A 21996-nucleotide genomic window follows, 5' to 3' on the forward strand; every position below is an offset into this window, starting at 1 on the left:
ATCCGTATGTATTGAAAACCCTAGGAAAACCCGATGTTTTCCTAATTTCTTAAATTACATGAAGTTACATTGAAACCATTGCATAGCGTATAGTGTCAGTCCCAGGCGACGTTGGATTATTTTTGAGCATGATTAATTACTACAAACCCGCATTACACAAACGCTCAGTTTATAGCTATACTAACGATCCCGAAGGCGTCGTCCGTACTAATCACGTTATCCAATCGCCCTGACTAGGTGTAGTCCCACATCCGAAGAGAGAGAGGACACGAAGACCTCGATGACTCCATTAACCGGTTGGGGATAAAAATGTACGAGGGGTCCCAGACCCGCCTCGCATGAAATGTAGACTTTACTAGCAATACCAAAGGACCCTTGGGGACCAGTAGTATACAAGCCATTGAAAGTCCCTCTACGTTGTGCCAAGTCGGTGAAACCCAACACTTCGTAGAAAAAAAAATGTCTTCGGGCCTTAAGATCAGGTCATTGGGCTAGCTAGGCCCAACAAACAAGATTTTACACTTTTGGGGCCCAAAGATGGTGCGTAGACGTCTGTGCACACTCGCATGTAAACTGAGTTCCCAAACGTTATTTGTATGAATCGTAGTGTCGTCGTGTTAGTAGTTTCGGATTTTCATTGGTTCGAGACCGAACCAATTCGTTTCACAACGATTTTGGTATTGTAGTGTATTGTATTTCGTCGATAGTCGCGGTGCCATTATTTGATCAAATTGCGTATATTGAATTTGCCTTGAAATTTTCCTGTTTTCAGCCCCTCATTGTTTGTAAAATTTACATTTTCAACCCTTTTATTGAATACTTCCCGGTTTGGTCCTTAAATTAATTTTCTTGACATTTTAACACCAAAAATTATTGAAATTAATATTTTTCAGCATATTCTTCATAGAAAACAGTTTAAGTCCCTGAAAATGCAGTTTTCTCGGTTTTAACCCTTCTTTTTCGCAACTTTGACAATTTTGGCCCAAATTGTAAAATTTTTGCAACTTTGGTCCTTTTAAATTTAAAAAGCATTTTAAACCTTTGAAAAGGACTTGGAACACTTATAGTCCACTGTTTTACAGAAAAATTCAGTTTTGGCCCTCCAAATCAGAAAATCTCGCATAATGGGCCTCATTGGGCCGAAAATGTCATTTTTAGCCCATTAAGCTTGAAATTTATGTTTTTAATCCTCTAAATGAGTATATTTCCAGAAATTGTTTTATTGAAACTGTTTTGACACACCTCATCCATCAGAATTCGTGATATGTCAATTTGGGCCCTTAATTTTGTATTTTTCACATTTTAGGTCCAAAATTTGTGTTTTTAACCCAAAGAAAATTGTTACTAAACCACTTAACCATTTTTCTTGAAACACTTTGTATTTAGAAATATATTTGGAGCTAAAATCATTTAACACAAGATATATCTCGGTTTTGAGGGGTTTTATGGCTAGATCCAACATTATAACACACAAATGCATACATATAAGCATGGAAATCATACAAGGCATACAAAACACATATAGATCTACACTTTCACTTGTATTCCCCCCCCCCCCCCCCCAAAAAAAAAAAACTCATAAAAACAGAAAATAAGGGGTATGAAGCTCACCTTGGGTGTGGTTTCGGTTTTTGGAAGAAAAGATGGAGGAAAACTTGATGATTTTTGGCCTTAGCACCTTTCCTTGGTAGATCTCGAGTTTGAGATGGTTCTAGGATGCAAGATCACGATTTTTGCATAGATTAGGAAAGGATTTTGATAACAACAAGAATCTAAATCATAGATCTATGCATAATCTTACCTTAGATGAAGAATTTGTGGAAATTTCCTCTTGAATGCTTCCTAAAACTCGAGAGTTTTGAAGAGGGGAGGAAGGAGAGTTCTTAAGTAATCTAGAGAGAATTTGAGAGATTTTTGTGGGTGTGTGTGGGTGTATGGCCGAGAGTGAGAGAGAGGAAGAAGTGAGGTGATCTTTGAAGTGATACTTGCATGGAAGAATGAGATACAATGCATGGATGTCCTTTGGGTAATAGTGAGGTGGCATCCAAAGTCAACACTTCCATTTCTCTTTGGGTTTGGGCCTTGGGCCGAGAATTGGAAAGGGAAAAGAAAAATTTGGGATTTTTCCCCTTAAGCCCAAAATTAGAGTTAGTTAGGGTGTGTTTTATACCTAAAAGAATGTGGTAGGATTTTCATATTTTTATTTGACTAGTTTAGGTTATTCATGTATCAAGGCTTTTAGTTCATTTCATTCTAGGTCCAACATGACCTAAAATGTTGAATAAAATAAATGTGGGTCCAATTTGAATCCAATTGGGGTTCTAAACCCAAGATAGTCAAATTGGAAGCTTATTGGTCCATTAGGTCCAATAAGGAAGTTCTAGTCCAAAATGGACCTAATTAAGAACTTCTAGTGTTCCCAATTGTTTGATGACTATTTGTAGTATTTGTATGATGTATTTGATTGAAGTTTTTGATTCACATTAGCTTGAATGTATAGATTACATGACACAAAATTTCCAGTTGTGACATCATCCCCCCGTTAGAGGGAATTTCGTCCCGAAATTCTGTTCGAAAGCTAGATTTGAGAATGCTAGAATAGGTGAGGGTACTTTTGCTTCATTTGATCTTCGCGTTCCCAAGTGAATTCTGGCCCACGCTTTGCGTTCCACCGTACCTTCACGATCGGGATGCGACTCTGCTTAGTACGCTTCACCTCCCTGTCCATGATTTTGATTGGTTCTTCGACGAACAGGAGATTCTCATTGATTTCGATTTCGTCAAGAGGAATGACAAGGGTTTCATCTGATAGGCACTTTTTCAGACTAGAGACATGAAACACGGGGTGTACACCGTTTAGTTCCGCGGGTAGTTGTAGTCTGTATGCTACTGGGCCTATTCGGGCGACAATTTCGAAAGGTCCAATGTATCGCGGGTTCAGCTTTCCCCGTTTTCCGAAACGTATAACCCCTTTCCAGGGTGAGACTTTCAACAATACTCGATCACCGACCTGGAATTCTAAGGGCTTCCGCCGTTTGTCAGCGTAGCTCTTTTGTCGGTCGCGCGATGCTTGTAATCGAGCTCTGATCTAAACGATCTTTTCTGTGGTTTCGCGAATGATTTCCGGTCCCGTTAGTGCCCTGTTTGACGTATGCGTTTTTGCTAGCTGGGTGTCACCTACTTCCGCCCAACATAACGGTGATCTACATTTACGCCCGTACAGTGCTTCGAAAGGGGCCACCTTGATGCTCGAATGATAACTATTGTTATATGAGAATTCGATCAACGGTAGGTGGGTATCCCAAGACTTTCCAAAGTCTATCACACAAGCACGAAGCATGTCTTCAAGCGTCGGAATGGTTCGTTCACTTTGACCGTCCGTTTGTGGGTGATATGCGGTGCTCATATCAAGATGAGTTCCCATTGCCTTGTGGAGTGATTGCCAAAAGCGCGATGTGAACCTACTGTCCCTATCCGAGATGATAGATTTTGGCACTCCATGGAGCCTTACGATTTCTCGTAGGTACAAACGCGTCAGCCTCTCCATCTTGTAGGATTCTTTGATTGGCAGGAAATGGGCAGATTTCGTCAGTCGGTCGATTATTACCCATATGGTGTCCAATCCGTCCGACGTCTTGGGCAGCTTGGTCACGAAGTCCATAGAAATCCCCTCCCATTTCCACTCAGGGATTTCCGGTTGCTGTAACAATCCGGAAGGTTTCTGGTACTCCACTTTCACTTTGGCGCACGTAAGGCACTTACCAACATAAGTCGCGATTTCCGCCTTCATGTTAGGCCACCAATAGTGTTGTTTAATGTCCAAATACATCTTGTCCGAACCAGGATGAATGGAGTATCGTGTCTTGTGGGCTTCCTTCATAACAGTCTCCCTAAATCCTCCGATTTTTGGGACCCAAATACGGTTCATAAAGTAGTATACCCCATTCTCCTTGACTTCTAGGTTCTTCTCCATCCCGCGTAATGCCTCGCTAGTTCTATTTTCCGCTTTCATAGCCTCTGCCTGGACTGATGCAATTTGAGTGGCCAGATGAGATTGAATGGTTATCGAGTGCGTTTTCGTACGGCGATTAGAGCACTCCTTCCGACTCAATGCATCGGCTACCACGTTGGCCTTGCCTGGATGGTACTTGATCTCTCATTCGTAGTCGTTTAGCAATTCCACCCATCTTCGTTGTCTCATGTTCAGCTCCTTCTGATTCAAGATGTGCTGGAGGCTCTTGTGGTCCGTGAAGATGGTGCACTTTGTACCGTACAGGTAGTGCCTCCAAATTTTTAGGGCAAAGACCACGGCTCCCAGTTCTAGGTCATGGGTCGTGTAATTTACTTCGTGCGTCTTTAGTTGGCGGGACGCATATGCTATCACTCTTCCACGTTGCATGAGAACGCAACCTAAGCCCTGATTTGACGCGTCACAGTAAACTACAAAATCTTCCGTTCCTTCGGGTAAAGATAGTACAGGTGCGCTACAGAGAGCTTGCTTCAAGGTTCGAAACGCAATTTCTTGTCGGTCTGTCCACTTGAATGGCACGCCCTTTTGCGTAAGCAAGGTAAGCGGCTTGGCGATCTTAGAGAAGTTTTGGATGAATCTCCTATAGTAGCCTGCTAGGCCTAAGAACTGACGAATTTCGGTGGGCGTAGTCGGAGTTGCCCATCCTTCCACAGCTTTGACCTTAGAAGGATCCACATGAATTCCGTCTTGGCTTACTACGTGGCCTAGGAAGTTCACACTCCGGAGCCAGAACTCGCACTTGGAGAGTTTGGCGTACAGCTTTTCCGTTCGCAGAGTTTCTAGGATCTGTCGGAGATGTTGGCCATGCTCCTCTTTGTTTCGAGAATAGACGAGGATGTCGTCGATAAACACAATGACGAAGTTGTCCAAGAACGGTCGACAGATTCGATTCATTAGGTCCATAAATGCGGCGGGTGCATTTGTTAGACCGAAGGGCATTACGACGAATTCATAATGTCCGTAGCGGGTTCGGAAAGAGGTTTTAGGAATATCCTCTTCTCGGACTTTGAGTTGATGGTATCCGGACCGTAAATCTATTTTAGAAAAATAACTAGCTCCTTGGAGCTGGTCGAATAGATCATCGATTCGTGGGAGTGGGTAGCGGTTTTTGACAGTGAGTTTATTTAACTCTCTGTAATCGATGCACATTCTGAAAGATCCGTCCTTCTTTTTGACAAAGAGTACCAGAGCTCCCCATGGCGAGTAGCTAAGTCGGATAAATCCCTTGTCCAGAAGCTCACTGAGTTGGCTGGACAATTCCTGCATTTCAGCAGGAGCCAATCGATATGGTGATTTAGCAAGAGGAGTTGCTCCTGGAACGAGGTCAATTCGGAACTCAACCTGTCTCTCTGGGGGTAGTCCTGGAAGATCTTCGGGAAACACGTCCGGAAATTCACATGCTACTGGAATGTCTTGGATGTTAGTTTCTTCTTTGGTCTTGTCCACTATGTGAGCCAAGAAGGCCAAATTGTTCTTTCGCAAGTGTTTTTGTGCTTTGATGCACGAGATGAGACGAAGGTTTGTACTGGGTTTGTCTCCGTAAATTACTAGGGTTTCGTGATTTGGGAGACGAAGGCGAATGGCCTTCTCATGGCACATAATCTTAGCATGGTGGGGGCTTAACCAATCCATGCCGATAATCACATCGAAACTCCTAATTGATACTGGCATCAGATCTATTCGTAAGACGTGTTGGTTGAGGGTTAGGGTACATCCGATGTAGATCTCCCTAGTGGATTCGGTTTTCCCATTGGCCATTTCCACCGTATAGGTTTCATTTAGCTTCTGGGGTTGTTGTTTTAATAAATGTTTAAACTTCTCGCTTACGAAACTTCGCTCCGCTCCGGTATCAAATAAGATGCATGCATAAGTGTGATTTAGGAGAAACGTACCGGTCACAACTGCGGGGTCCTGAACTGCATCACTCTGACCCATAGTCAGCATTCTTCCTGCTCCTCTGTTTCCTGAGTTGTTGTTGTTAGGGCAATCCCGACGGAAGTGTCCCGTCCTTCCGCACCCGAAACAGGTGTGGCTAGGCCCTGCATTGTTGTTGCCGGCATTGGTGTTGTTGTTATTGCGGTGGTTGTTGTTGTTCTAGTTGTTTCCCTGACTCTGGTTCTGAGAAGGATAAGTCCTGCAGAACCTTGCAGTGTGTCCCCTTCGGTTGCAACTGGTGCAATGGAACTCCCTACATTCTCCTTGGTGATGGAAACCGCACTTGTTGCATTTGGGAAGATTACCGGAATAGGGTCTTGAAGCATTTGAAGCAGCTGAGGCTGGAGCATGTGGTGTGGCTGGAACCGGCGCAGTGACAGCGTTGACTGCCACTGTTTGCTGCTTTTTAGAGGTCTCGGGGCCCTGACGCCCCTTTCTCTTGTTGTTCCGCCCTTTCTTGCCATCATCCTCCTTTTTCTTCTCAGTCTCCACTGGCTTCTCGCCCTTTTTGTGGTTATGATCATATAGCCTCTTTGCCAATATCTTTGCATTGTCAAACGTTTCAGGGTTCGCAGCTATCACATTCCCTTAAATGGGGGATGTCAGTCCCCAGATGAATCGTTCAATCTTCTTTCCTTCTGATGTACTCATACCCGGGCACAACAGAGATAGTTCGCTAAATCTCGTTATGTAGGCATCGATGTTCCCATTCTGCACAGTGAGATTCCATAGTTCCTGTTCCATCTTTTGTATTTCGCCTCGGGGGCAGTACTCAGCCATTAACATCTCTTTCATTTCTGCCCAGGGAATAGAGTTGGCGACAGGGAGCGTCATAGCTTCTACGTGTCCATTCCACCAAGTGAGTGCTTGGTCCACAAAAGTGCAGGCCACGAACTTCACTTTCATCTGCTCGGGGCACTCGCATATCTCGAATACCGACTCTACCTTCTCGATCCATCGCTTTAGGGTAATCACTCCTCCAGTGCCGTTGAAAGTTCGGGGTTTGGCGTTCGAAAAATCCTTGTAGGTGCACGTTTTAGTGGGTCCTTGGTTCGTCCCGTTGTTCGAACTTCCGGATCCTTGTCCGTTACCTCCTCCGTTGTTCCCTCGGTGAAGTTGCGCCATAGCTGCTGTGACCGCAGCAGACACGGCTGCCTGGAAAGTAGTGGTGTCAACTTCGGACGGGGTTAGTTCGGGATTTCCGCGAGTAGCTGGGCGAGGCATCTTTCTGTCATGAAATGGAAAGATGTTGAGTGTACGTGGTTTCTGTGAGGTTGCGATCCTACTAACTAGGTGTATGATACGAACCTAAACATTACTACCATCGAGCATACAATCATAACGTCTCAACACATAACAACTGGTAATATCATAGCAAAACACACAAAAGTTCATTAATATTATCCGCATGTAATACAATAAAATTTGCTCGTAGGAGCATACATATGTGACACTAATCCGACAGCATAACGGCTCCATGAGTAGTGTAGTCACTTAAACATAGAGTCGGAGTACATAACATAGTTCCTAATGATCTACTATGATAAGTCTATCCCTAACCGCGATGAGCTGCGTCAGGAGGTGGTGCCGAAGATGTGGATGCTCCCTGAAGACGAGCCACCAAGCGTTCTGCGTCCTGAAGTCGAGACTCCCACCTTACCTGCCTCATGTGAAACTCCCTGAGGACGTCACGCGTCTCCTGTTCCGCACGCTCGACCCTAGTCCACAACTGGCGTACTTGATCAGCAGTGCCCTGAGCAAGGTCGCCGGTGTCCCGTAATCGCCTCACCATGACCGGTAGGGCTCGGTCGGCCGGTCCTCCGTCCCTCAGGTCGAAGAACTCACGTGACATGCCAAACGGGGGTCGCTGTCCCTGATGTCTGCTCCATCTCCAGAGATCAATGCCCCAAGGAGGGGTAGGTCCAGTGGGGCCCACACGGTAAGCAGGCACCCTGATCGAGTAAGGGGGGTCGATGACCTCGGACTTTGCGTCCGAATCACCCCCTTCGCTGTCATCGAGCTCCTCTCCGAACGGTTCTTCGTCTTCTTCGGGTTCGGCAGGCTCGCCCTCGACTTCTGCCTCCGGTTCCCCGTCAGATTCCTCTTCGGGGTCCTCCTCAGGTTCCTCTTCAGGCTCTTCCTCAGGCTCCTCCTCCTCTAGCCACCCGTTGTTTCCCTGATTAGGGAAGTAGGGGTCTCCAGGGTGATGAAAGCCATCCATGCTGTCTGCGCGAGTACGTAAATATGCTAACATTATTCCTAGGATGCTATGACTATTGTACAGACTAAGCAAACATTCTCTTTTTGGGTGATAAAGGGTATAGTTTTAGGTTCCCTAGCTATCCCGATCTCATCAAGACGTGTGTTAGTTTTACCTTGGAGAGAATGTAGTTGATCAGGCTACATTCACTCCTTGGTATCACTAAGAACAGTCCCGAATTAACCGAGATACCAGTGTTATTGTGTTTGATTCAGCGTTAGGTCCTTATCCCTAATGCAAGCAAGTGTGTTTTATTTATTTGTTTTGTTCAGAGTTATGTTAGTCCCTCTTTTTGGTTTATAGTTGCATATCAATGTGTGGCTCGACATGCTAGTTCACTATAAACAAAGCTCTGATACCAACCTGTCACACCCCCGAACCAGACGGCGGAAACGTCCGGGGGCTGTCGTGACTCAATTGAATACCATAACATTGAATATATATGAAACATAACAACATTCGTCACCATTCATTAATATAGTACAACCAGTAGTGTTTACATGAAATACATTGTTTAAACATTACATTTCCAAAAATAAATTGTTCGATTCGTACATAAATAAACTGCAAGCCATCACTGAATATGATTTCCCTTGATTCACTGGTTCCCTGAGAATACAAGTATTTTGAAAAACGTCAACATATGAAATGTTGGTGAGTTCATAAGTAGTTTTTGAAATCCAATGTTTTGTATTGTTTGAAAACCACCAGAAAATCCGATATTTTCTGAAAATAGTATAGTAAAAAAAAAAGGTGTGAAGATCCATAGGTATGCTTGTTTGATTTTATACTTGTAAAAATTGTTCATTAAAATTGTATGCATTTCGAATCCGTATGTATTGAAAACCCTAGGAAAACCCGATGTTTTCCTAATTTCTTAAATTACATGAAGTTGCATTGAAACCATTGCATAGCGTATAGTGTCAGTCCCAGGCGACGTTGGATTATTTTTTAGCATGATTAATTACTACAAACCCGCATTACACAAACGCCCAGTTTATAGCTATACTAACGATCCCGAAGGCGTCGTCCGTACTAATCACGTTATCCAATCGCCCTGACTAGGTGTAGTCCCACATCCGAAGAGAGAGAGGACACGAAGACCTCGATGACTCCATTAACCGGTTGGGGATAAAAATATACGAGGGGTCCCAGACCCGCCTCGCATGAAATGTAGACTTTACTAGCAATACCAAAGGACCCTTGGGGACCAGTAGTATACAAGCCATTGAAAGTCCCTCTACGTTGTGCCAAGTCGGTTAAACCCAACACTTCGTAGAAAAAAAAATGTCTTCGGGCCTTAAGATCAGGTCATTGGGCTAGCTAGGCCCAACAAACAAGATTTTACACTTTTGGGGCCCAAAGATGGTGCGTAGACGTCTGTGCACACTCGCATGTAAACTGAGTTCCCAAACGTTATTTGTATGAATCGTAGTGTCGTCGTGTTAGTAGTTTCGGATTTTCATTGGTTCGAGACCGAACCAATTCGTTTCACAACGATTTTGGTATTGTAGTGTATTGTATTTCGTCGATAGTCGCGGTGCCATTATTTGATCAAATTGCGTATATTGAATTTGCCTTGAAATTTTCCTGTTTTCAGCCCCTCATTGTTTGTAAAATTTACATTTTCAACCCTTTTATTGAATACTTCCCGGTTTGGTCCTTAAATTAATTTTCTTGACATTTTAACACCAAAAATTATTGAAATTAATATTTTTCAGCATATTCTTCATAGAAAACAGTTTAAGTCCCTGAAAATGCAGTTTTCTCGGTTTTAACCCTTCTTTTTCGCAACTTTGACAATTTTGGCCCAAATTGTAAAATTTTTGCAACTTTGGTCCTTTTAAATTTAAAAAGCATTTTAAACCTTTGAAAAGGACTTGGAACACTTATAGTCCACTGTTTTACAGAAAAATGCAGTTTTGGCCCTCCAAATCAGAAAATCTCGCATAATGGGCCTCATTGGGCCGAAAATGTCATTTTTAGCCCATTAAGCTTGAAATTTATGTTTTTAATCCTCTAAATGAGTATATTTCCAGAAATTGTTTTATTGAAACTGTTTTGACACACCTCATCCATCAGAATTCGTGATATGTCAATTTGGGCCCTTAATTTTGTATTTTTCACATTTTAGGTCCAAAATTTGTGTTTTTAACCCAAAGAAAATTGTTACTAAACCACTTAACCATTTTTCTTGAAACACTTTGTATTTAGAAATATATTTGGAGCTAAAATCATTTAACACAAGATATATCTCGGTTTTGAGGGGTTTTATGGCTAGATCCAACATTATAACACACAAATGCATACATATAAGCATGGAAATCATACAAGGCATACAAAACACATATAGATCTACACTTTCACTTGTATTCCCCCCCCCCCCCCACAAAACTCATAAAAACAGAAAATAGGGGGTATGAAGCTCACCTTGGGTGTGGTTTCGGTTTTTGGAAGAAAAGATGGAGGAAAACTTGATGATTTTTGGCCTTAGCACCTTTCCTTGGTAGATCTCGAGTTTGAGATGGTTCTAGGATGCAAGATCATGATTTTTGCATAGATTAGGAAAGGATTTTGATAACAACAAGAATCTAAATCATAGATCTATGCATAATCTTACCTTAGATGAAGAATTTGTGGAAATTTCCTCTTGAAGGCTTCCTAAAACTCGAGATTTTTGAAGAGGGGAGGAAGGAGAGTTCTTGAGTAATCTAGAGAGAATTTGAGAGATTTTTGTGGGTGTGTGTGGGTGTATGGCTGAGAGTGAGAGAGAGGAAGAAGTGAGGTGATCTTTGAAGTGATACTTGCATGGAAGAATGAGATACAATGCATGGATGTCCTTTGGGTAATAGTGAGGTGGCATCCAAAGTCAACACTTCCATTTCTCTTTGGGTTTGGGCCTTGGGCCGAGAATTGGAAAGGGAAAAGAAAAATTTGGGCTTTTTCCCCTTAAGCCCAAAATTAGAGTTAGTTAGGGTGTGTTTTATACCTAAAAGAATGTGGTAGGATTTTCATATTTTTATTGGACTAGTTTAGGTTATTCATGTATCAAGGATTTTAGTTCATTTCATTCTAGGTCCAACATGACCTAAAATGTTGAATAAAATAAATGTGGGTCCAATTTGAATCCAATTGGGGTTCTAAACCCAAGATAGTCAAATTGGAAGCTTATTGGTCCATTAGGTCCAATAAGGAAGTTCTAGTCCAAAATGGACCTAATTAAGAACTTCTAGTGTTCCCAATTGTTTGATGACTATTTGTAGTATTTGTATGATGTATTTGATTGAAGTTTTTGATTCACATTAGCTTGAATGTATAGATTACATGACACAAAATTTCCAGTTGTGACACACAAGCATATAACACATACAATAGGAGTCACAAAGACTACAAGCACATAACATATCCTAATGTCCTATAGTATAGTGAGTAAACTCACCTCAGGCTGCTGTATGCCAAACAAATGATCGGGTTGTTGGATCGGAAAATCCCCGTGCTAATCAATCAAATAAAACCTCAATTGATAATTGGACCATAAACAATAACTATGAATCTAGTTCATTGTCCAACACCCATGGTAAAAGACCATTTTACCCTTTCCTCACATTGTCCAATAACCAAGGCCCCAACACAATGACACCAAAAGCCCAATATGGCCCAAATTCTTAAATGATACCCAAATCCCATTATGGTCCTAAATCCAATAAGGCCTAAAGCCTAACAATGACCAAAATTCAGAAAGACTAGTGGCCCAACAAGGCCCAAAACCCTAGTAGTCCAAATATGACCGAAATCACAACACTCAACGAAAGTCAACAATTGTTGAGTACGCCCAGCATACGCCTCTTTTGGCTAGTACGCACTGGGTACGATGTAACATCCCAAATTTCGAGTCCAAAAATTTATTTTAAAAACATTACTAATTCATAGTGTTAAGTCATTCAAACATGCAAAAAGGGTTTATATGACAAATCATAGTTTCATTTCCAAAACACTTGTTTAATTATCAGAGTAAACATCCCAGGCTAACTTGCCATGGTGTGTGCACCATAACCCTCCCGAGCTCCTTTTCTAAAAACTGAATACCTGAAACCAAAACTGAAAACCATAAGCATGAAGCTTAGTGAGTTCCCCAACCTACCGCATAACATACATATCTACTGATCCATACATGCCATACATAATACTGAGCACATAACCACATACTAGGCTCCTGCCCGCTGCATTGGGCCTCGCACATAATACTTATAAAGCTAGCATTTTTTCTTGAATCTCATGCATTTGAAACCCCCATTCTTTTTTCCTTTTACCACATTCATTTGAAACTCCCATGACTTTTCAATTTCTTTATAATAATAATTATAATTTGATAATTAGGTTAAATAAATATCAAATCTAAAGTGTAATCATATATAATCTAAATTTCAATATTAAAATAATATATTTACTTCTACTTATAAAATTATGTTTTTTTTTTAACTTTTAACATATTATACTTAATTTATTAGTTTTAATATATTGTTGGATGTAAACCATTATCATTTTAAAGGTATAATTTTTGAACAATTTGTATAAATTACATAAATTATTAATTAAAATATAACATTATAAGTTCAACTTAAATATAAATTTTATTTAACTCAAATAACCCAAAGATTATTTTATAAATAGTTAAAAGTGATAAATTGTAGTGTCTTTCTAATCATGATTGTAAATTGGTTAATAAGGTTAAATAAATATCAAACCTAAAGTGTAATCATAAATATACTAAATTTCAATTTTAAAATAATATTTTTACTTCTATTTATAAAGTTATGTCTTTAAATTTTAACATATTATACTTAATTTATTAGATTTAAAATGTTGTTGCATGTAAACCATTATCAGTTTAAAGCTACAACTTTTGAACAATTTTGATAAAATACTTAAATTGTTAATTTAAATATAACATTACAGTGTCAACTTAAATATAAATTTCAGTTCCACTAAAAAAACCAAATAATATTTTATAAATAGTTAAAAGTGATAAATTATAGTGATAAATGCAAAAACTAAATTGTAATACCAGTTTAACTAAAATATATCCTATATATATTTTTATAATCGTTAAAAATTTTCAAATAAGTAACTTAAAATAATTTATAGTAACAACAGTTAAAAATAACTCTATGTAAATGATTATATTGTTAACTTTACAATAAAAAAACAATGTTTGATGTTTTAAATAATTATAATGATAGAAATTAAAACATTAAGCAAATAAATTTTAAAAATTAGTTAACAATAACAACTATAAATAATATTAAACCATATATAATATTTAATTTTATTGATGTGTAACTCGCGAGTAGAAGTTATTCAAACGATTGAGATTATGACGTTATACTAGATGTATATATTATCATATAATTCAAAATAATCAATATATTATATGAAATTAATATACAAATTACTATATCAAATTTAACAACAACGTTAGAGTTATATTTAAAAAGATATATATATATATATATTTGTAAAGACTTCAACTATATAGGTGTTTCTGCGCATTACAATGTCAACTCAAATATAAATTTCAGTTCCATTTAAAAAAATAAATAATATTTTCTAAATAGTTAAAAGTGATAAATTGTAGTGATAAAAACAAAAACTAAATTGTAATATCAATTTAACTAAAATATATCCTATATATATTTTTATAATCGTTAAAAATTTTCAAATAAGTAACTTAAAATAATTTATAGTAACAACAGTTAAAAATAACTCTATGTAAATGATTATATTGTTAACTTTACAATAAAAAACAATGTTTGATGTTTTAAATAATTATTATGATAGAAATTAAAACATTAAGCAAATAAATTTTAAAAATATAAATAACAATAAAAACAACTATAAATAACATCAAATCATATATTATATTTAATTTTATTTATGTGTAATTCGCGGGTAGAAGTCATTCAAACGATTGAGATTATGAAGTTATAATAAATGTATATATTATCATATAATTCAAAATAATCAATATATTATATCAATTTAGTATATACAAATTATTAAATCAAATTTAACAACAACGTTATTGTTATATTTAAAAAAACATATATTTGAAAAGACTTCAATTATATAGGTGTTTCTGCGCAACGCACAGATATTCGCCTAGTATTATAAATAACGTTCAACTATATTTAATTAGTATATTGGTGGTATATAACATCAAAAGTCAAAACTATACTCTTAATCACCTAGCATACATCACTTTTAAACACTTCCGGTCCAAACTTTTATAGCTTCAGGCCTCCTCAGCCCGCCCTCATGGCTCATATATTTGGGCCCGTTCCATTTTAACTTTAGGAGTATAGCCTAGGATGTTAGGTCGTCGTTTATTTATTTTTTCAGATTAAAAATAAATTAAAAATAGAGCTTTGAAACTATTTGTTCAATTTATTTGATATATAGCATGGGAAAGTTTTTATGACATTCCAGTTACCTTTACAAAAAGAAATGCAAGCTATATTATAAAGATATGTTTAATAATTGTATGTATTGTGAGACCCGTATATTACACGAGTTTATTAAAAATAAAAATTTAATATCAATATTTAAACGTTAAATATTTTATAAAATAATACTTTTACATATCATAATGTAATCTTTTCAAACATTTATATAAAAAAAAATCAAATATTCTTTAGAGCATTTATGAGACTTTATTATCAAATTAATAGAATGATTCTCTTTCCTTATTTGAAATTTTATTTAAAAAAATGGAAATTCTCAAAAAATGACAAGTGGAAAATAATAATTCTAAAACTCTCACAAAATTACATGTGACAAAACTCTTGAGAATTTGACAAGTGGCAAAAAAACTTTCATTTATTAGAGAGTATTTGAAAAACCAGAACAAATATGCAATTTCATAAACATTAATAATAAACCGTTAAGTGTATTTAACATGGAGTTTTAGAAAAAGACCTATTCTTACAGTTGAGTTAACTGTAAGAAGAACAAAATTTCATCTTATTTTCGATATTATTCACAAGTTAACTCCTAGCTTTTGAACCAATTTCCAATTATTCTCATAAAATTATTATTTTTCCTTTTTCCTTTCAAATAAAATTTCCAAACAAAGATTATTTTCATTAAATTTGCCATCAAACATTTTCCTTTTAACGATTGCATCGTTTGGTGTCATAAATTACTATTTTTTCTCAAATGCCATTCAAGATTATAAATTTGTATCCAATCAACAATCATATTGGTTTATGTTTAATTATCGTTTAAAAAAATCACCATTTTTGTTCCCAAAAAAACCCCATTAATTTATCTGTGTCACATCGACCCGAGTATTTACTATCACACCCATTTGGGAAAATAAACAAGATAAAGGGGGAAAATCATATGTTTAAATGTGAAAGGGCAGAAATTGAATAATACTAAAATTACAATTCAAACCCCAAATTTTGTCAATTCATATCATGACAACCCTTATATTTTTATCCCTAATTTGAATCACACACACAGGGGTATCGCCATTTGTAGATATAGAGAGCAAAAACACACAAAATTACCTCTCTCTCGTTCTTATCCATTAATTGATTCCGCTAATAACCGCCAAATTTCACAGAAATTTTAAAGCGCGTCTTCTCAAATCTCTGTTAGATCTTCACTCAGGTACATAGAACTGTAATCTCGTATTTGTTTATGCAAATGTATGAGATTGCGCGTTGATTGAAATGTGTAAATGTTTTTTCTTTCAACCTGTTGGTGATTGTGTCTAGGTTTGTGTTATTGATGTATATCACTATATAAGTTGCTCGATTTTCAGTGTTTATAGTCGCGAACTTCGGTGTAGTTTTTTTCTTAGGTTTTTTTATTTTTTTATCTGAAACGGACTTTTTTCTTAGTAAATTAGCGAACGATGGAACCTTTGTTTGCTAAATTGGCAATGGATGGGCGGCTCTAGGATTAGGGTTTTGCAGAATTGATGAATAATTAGGTTTGATTTTTTTTTTTTGGCAAAATTTAGTGTCTGTTTGTTTAGGTCTAGGTTTAGGCTTTGCATCGATAAAGGACTGATTTTTATGTTATCTACATGGTATTATTTGCTGAATAATCTGGTTACAAGGGTTCTTTACCCGAAGCATTAGGGTTTTGCACAAACCGCCAAATGACTGGTTATTTAGTTGCTGCAATTGATCAGAGGCTAAAATGATCGGAATTCTCTTCAATCCACTCACAATGAATTGGGTCTTTTTAAAGTTATAATGAACCAGCGACCATGTCTAGAGTTTTGCATGTTAACGATTGAGTTTGGTGTTATATCTAAATTTTATTATCTAATCACTAAAATTTCTTACTTTAAATCTTGAATACAGGTTAGAGTTTATCAGTAAGTCATCCGATTGTTGCTTATCTACCGTCCTGACATAATGTCAGAGCCGGATGTAATCAAACCTGAGGTATTATATATGGTTATTCCCTTTTTTTCTATATGCACTCTCTTTTTTATTTATTTGTTTTTGTACTTGATCTTTTTGGCTCTTCCAAAAGTATTAATTTTTAGGTTGGTTATATATGTAAGAGGTCTAGGTTATTGTCTTACTTTCTCCTGCCTTCATACTGGAAAAGACACTTATGGCCTTGGATGTTAAAAGTTAGCATTTTTTTTTGTAAGATAATGGAAATGTGATGTTGGGTGGATGGCAAAATTAACACAGGATGTTTGGCAAGTTTATTCCATTTTTTTATATCATACATAGAAACATTCATGTATTTTCAATCATCAACCTTATGAAATCAGAGAGTCGATGCGTTTTCTTGATCATGAATTAGTTTTATAAACCATGAAAGCATCAAAGTTCTGTTCACAAGTTTTAAATAAGGGCTAACTTTTTTTTTACCCACTTATGCAATGAAGTGGTAACTTTGTTGCATAAATAGGTGATTACCCCTATCAATAGTGTCTACAAATTTTCTTGATCATAAATCAGTTGTTAAACCAGGAAAGCATAATATCTTGTTTACAGCTCATAAATTTTGTCTACAACTTTTTGTAAACACCGGTTTTTGGTTTTCGGGATATGAGACCATGTTTTTTTCTATCTGGTTTAACATGAAAACAAGGTCAAATTATACCTTTGCTTTTTATGGGTTTCAATTTCCCGAAAGGGCAAAAGAATCATGCACTATGTGGTACCAGACTTTTGGGGTTTTGAAATTTTCTCTAAAGTTTGTGAATCCTAAAAGTGTTCATATTTACATACAAAGTACATATGTGGCACAGTGATTTTATTCTAATGTTTTTTTTATTCAGATGATGAAGTCTTATATATGGCTTCAAACTGCTGATGGGTCGATTCAACAAGTGGAACAAGAGGTTGCTATATTTTGTCCTTTGATATGTCATGAGATACATGCAGGCATGGGATCTTCAAAAACATACCCAATCTCTCTTCCAGCAAGAGTAAATCCTGTCACATTAAGTTTAATCCTTGATTACTGCCGATTCCATCAAGTCCCAGGCCGCTCAAATAAGGTATGCATCAAATTTAAAAAAAAAACATTTTTGGGAAGAAAAAAAAAGCTAAAAAAGGCACAGGTCAAATGTTTAAAAACTGCCCAATGTATATATACCAAGTGTTCACAAGCTTATTAATTGTTTTATTGAAGAAGTTGGATCATTATTTCAAGGGTTAAATTCAAGAAACAGTAACATAGTTCCATTGATTTGTTTATATAGCATCCTACTTTCACTTCTTCCTAGTACAACATTCTACTTTGAAAAATCTACTCAATTATAGCAATGTCATCCAAATACAAATCAACTTTGAATTCTATAAATAAGTTAGATTTTGCATCCAGATTAGAATAAATAATTGAAAGTAGAATGCTGTAATAGAAAGAAATAAGAGTTGCATGCTATAATAATAATGCACAAGTAAAGAAAGTACATTGCTATTTTTTTTTTGTATAGGAGCGGAAGTCGTTTGATGAGAAGTTCATTCGGATGGACACAAATCGGCTGTGTGAGTTAACATCTGCTGCTGACAGCCTACAGTTAAAGCCATTAGTTGATCTTACAAGTCGGGCACTTGCAAGAATGATTGAAGGAAAAACTCCTGAAGAAATCCGTGAAACATTTCATATACCCGATGATCTTACAGAGGTGTTTGTTGTTTATATTTATAAAATGGCATAATAACATATGTTTTATTAGCATTTAGTAATAATAAATCTTCAATTTCTTGCAGGAAGAAAAGTTAGAGCCTTTGAAAAATATAACTGATGATCCTCGGATACGATTATTGAATCGACTTTATGCAAGAAAGAGGAAAGAACTAAAAGAAAAAGAGAAACTTAAGGTAATTAATGCTTTCTTGTTTGTCAGTATGACAAGACATGACATAACAGTATGACTAGACATGACATAACAGGTTGTATTATGTGTGTTTGTTGTACCTGGACTGATGTCATTGGGACAAAAGTTGCAATTTTTTGTCCTGCCTAAAAAGGTGGAACAGTCAGGGATTTGTTCTCTTTTTGTGAAAAAGACATAAATGCCCTTCTGTTAAGGTAAGTATTCTTTTTTCGTGTTTGTGAGTATGACAAGACATGACATCACAGTTGTTCTTGGACTGTGAGTGGGACCAAAATTGCAATTTTTTGTCCTGCCCAGCCCAAGAACAGGGAACTATTTGTATTTGGGACATGGAGTTGTTCTTGAAAAAGACGTAAATGCCCTTTCTGTTGGGTTTGGATTTTCAGAATGTTGAGGTGGAAGCGGAGCATGTAGATGATCGATCAGTTGATGAACTTTTGTCATTTATAAATGGAGAAAATGGAGGTACCTCCCTAGCATCAGTATGAGTACTTGCTTCTCTTTCTATAGTTTTTTTATATTTATTTATTAAATGTGGGTGGCGATTTACTTGTTAAAATTGACAGTTTTATTATATAATCTTGAATTGCATTTATATTTTGATGTTTTTCATTATTATTATTATTATTATTATTATTGCAGAGTCAAAAGAAGTAAAAACAGCAAAGAGCAAAAAGAAAAACCGAAGAAGAAAGGAGCAACATAAGAATAATGCTCCTGTATGCGCTATCTCAGATACTTCATCTACAAACAATGCCACCAAGGTAGTTTATTCTTTACAAAGCGATTGAACAAGTTCTTCATTTAAAAAAAAAAGAAAAAGAAAAAAGACATGTGTGTTATGTTTACAGGAATCAAATGGTATTGGTTCTGTGGGGCATGATGATGATGATAATAGGGTGAAAAGCCGTTGTCTACCCAATATCAACGAGCTTTTGAAGTTGCAAGATTCAGAAGATGATAGATTTGGACTTGATGATGAATTTGATGATTGTGATATAGGAGATGGGATAGATCCTGAAATAAAAGAGCAAATTGACAGGTACTTCCATTTAATAATTCTTATTCTTAGGGTGAATTGAATTTGAAAACTGAAAGTAGAATGGTATGATTGGTGTTTTGTCAGAGAAGTGGAGGACTTTGCACGAAGGTTGAATTCTGATTGGCCGGAGAGAGTGCAAGAGCTTTTGTCTCTTGGCCAAGAACGGAGGCCAACTTTATATTCTGTTTCTGTTAATGGAAATGGAAATGGTTGCTCAGCAAAATTCTCAAGTATTTTTTTTTTTTTTTTTTTTTTAACTTTTTACTACACCCCATTAAACAAAATCCAAGACTTTTGCTAATCCTGTTGGTGTAATAAAATGGACAGATTCAACAAGGCTGGAGATGGAGAAGCATGAGAAGTGATGAGAGGAGAGGAGGGAGACTCAGATTTTGACCTTAAAGAAAGAAAGAAAGAAAGAAAAAAGAAAAAAGAGATTAGAAATGTACCCATGGATGGATGCCATGGGAATTGGGATTATTCTCAAGTGTAAACCACCTCACCTCACCTCACCTCACCAGTCGCCTCTAATGACGTTTCTTTGTGAAAACCCAAATGATGCATGCATGCAATTTTGATTTGTTTTTTTTTTTTTTTTTGGTTGGATAATAATCTCAAGTTCAAGTTTGTACTATTATTTAATGGTGTTAAAAATAAACAACCAAATTCTACTTGCTAAAAAACCTCCAGACTAGCTCACAGCAGGATAAAAATAACCATTGCCATATAATGACAAAAAAGTAGGTTGTCTCGTTTTAATTGTTATGATGGTTGATGTATCCGATGAAAAGAAAGATTTTTTTTTTGTCTTTGATAATCAATTTTTTTATGCCCTTTTAAAATTAAAAAACTGTGTTCAGTTGATGTTTTTCGTTGATCCTTTCTCAATTCCACTCATTACCTATGACAACAGATCTCGGAAGGTTGGAATCCTATTATAATGAGTTAGGGTAGGTAGATGTCAAAATTCGTCTCTCCACACAAAGGTGGACACGTGATTTCATATTAGGTGGGACATGATTTTTTTTTTCTGCGGTAAAACATAATATAAAAACATAAAAACGATCAATTCCATCTTTGGAGTGGAAAGGGAGTTGATTTTGTACCCAATTTCGAGCTTGGAGCCGCCAAGTTGAAGATATAGCCAGGTGAGAAGTGCGATTTGCGAAGGCAACAACGCGAGCAAACAGAAAGCAGCGACCGGCAGCGAGTCTTCTCTTCTTCAATATGCCACTGCTGATTTTTTTTCTTATTCTTTCTAACCACAAGGGCCAAGGCTAGCATAAGCCATTGGGCTATTGTCTATTTCTTTTTCTTTTGGGGCTTGAAATGTTGGATTAAAACTTTGGGCTTCTAATTATAATTTCAGGCTTCTAAATTGCAGTCTAGAGTGACATTTTTTTTTACGTAATTGCACAATTTTTTTACATAGTGACACAATAATAGGAAAAAAAATCGAATTTGTTGCACTTCGTATAGGCAAGTTAGGCGTTGCCGACGCCACTATTGGACACCATACAAAACTGCCCTTGTCTGTCTCTCCATGGAGAGAAGAGCGTTGTTTTATAAAGATGACATTCCGACATGTGAAAAGCGAGGGAACTTGTATGTCAATGAGGAAAAACAAGAATAAGAAGAAGAGAGTAAGTCAAAGTGAGCAATAAAATAGGCACAAAGATAAATCATAATAAAAGCAAAAAGACTTCAAGAACTTGCAAATGAGACAAAAGCGAAGGAAGTAAGTCAATATAAACAATAAAAAAATATATGATTAAAATAATAGACAATTATACGAAATGAAGCATATATCAATACCTCCAAATGAGACCAAAGCAAGGGGAATAAGTTAATATAAGCAATAAAAAATATATGAATAAAATAACAGACAATTATACGAAAGGAAGTATATATCAATATTAACGATCATGATAGAAAAAACGACAATGGTGCTAGCCTACTCATGTTTACCCCTTCAAATCGTCTTATCTGAAGTCATGTCCTTAGAATGAACAAGCTTCTCCATGTTTGGTCTCACATTATCCTCCTAAAACGTCTCATCTTACCATCAAACATCATATGCTCTATCCTCCTTATTGGTCTCCTTCCGACATGCCATAGCCCCATACCAACTCAAGCGGCATCTAAATTTTTATAAGATCTATGTCACTCCTAACGATTTTCTTATAACAATATTCGATATCCTATTCAACAAAATTCTACTACAAGTCCACCTAAACATCCTTATTTATGTTACTTCCATCTTCCTCTCACTGTCCTTTTTGCTAGGCTAACATTCAAATTCATACATCATGACAAGTCTAATAGTCACCTTGTAAAATTTTCCCTTC

At 36.8% G+C, this 21996-nt stretch overlaps 1 protein-coding gene across 1 annotated transcript; it reads left to right on the top strand.

Moving 5' to 3' along the window:
* The first annotated feature begins 15731 nt into the window (after positions 1 to 15731).
* On the top strand, positions 15732 to 20401 carry LOC145061848 (SKP1-like protein 21). Its single transcript, XM_079009425.1, has 10 exons — positions 15732 to 15899; positions 16604 to 16687; positions 17542 to 17763; positions 18202 to 18393; positions 18479 to 18589; positions 18993 to 19071; positions 19249 to 19370; positions 19458 to 19648; positions 19733 to 19878; positions 19976 to 20401. The coding sequence occupies exons 2-10, from the start codon at positions 16658 to 16660 to the stop codon at positions 20011 to 20013; spliced, it is 1131 nt and encodes a 376-aa protein (XP_078865551.1). The 5' UTR covers positions 15732 to 15899; positions 16604 to 16657; the 3' UTR covers positions 20014 to 20401.
* Positions 20402 to 21996: the final 1595 nt, after the last annotated feature.

This window comes from Lactuca serriola, chromosome 7, assembly GCF_051521515.1.
Source record: "Lactuca serriola cultivar US96UC23 chromosome 7, Lser_US96UC23_V15, whole genome shotgun sequence".
In the NCBI taxonomy this organism is placed as follows: Eukaryota; Viridiplantae; Streptophyta; class Magnoliopsida; order Asterales; family Asteraceae; genus Lactuca; species Lactuca serriola.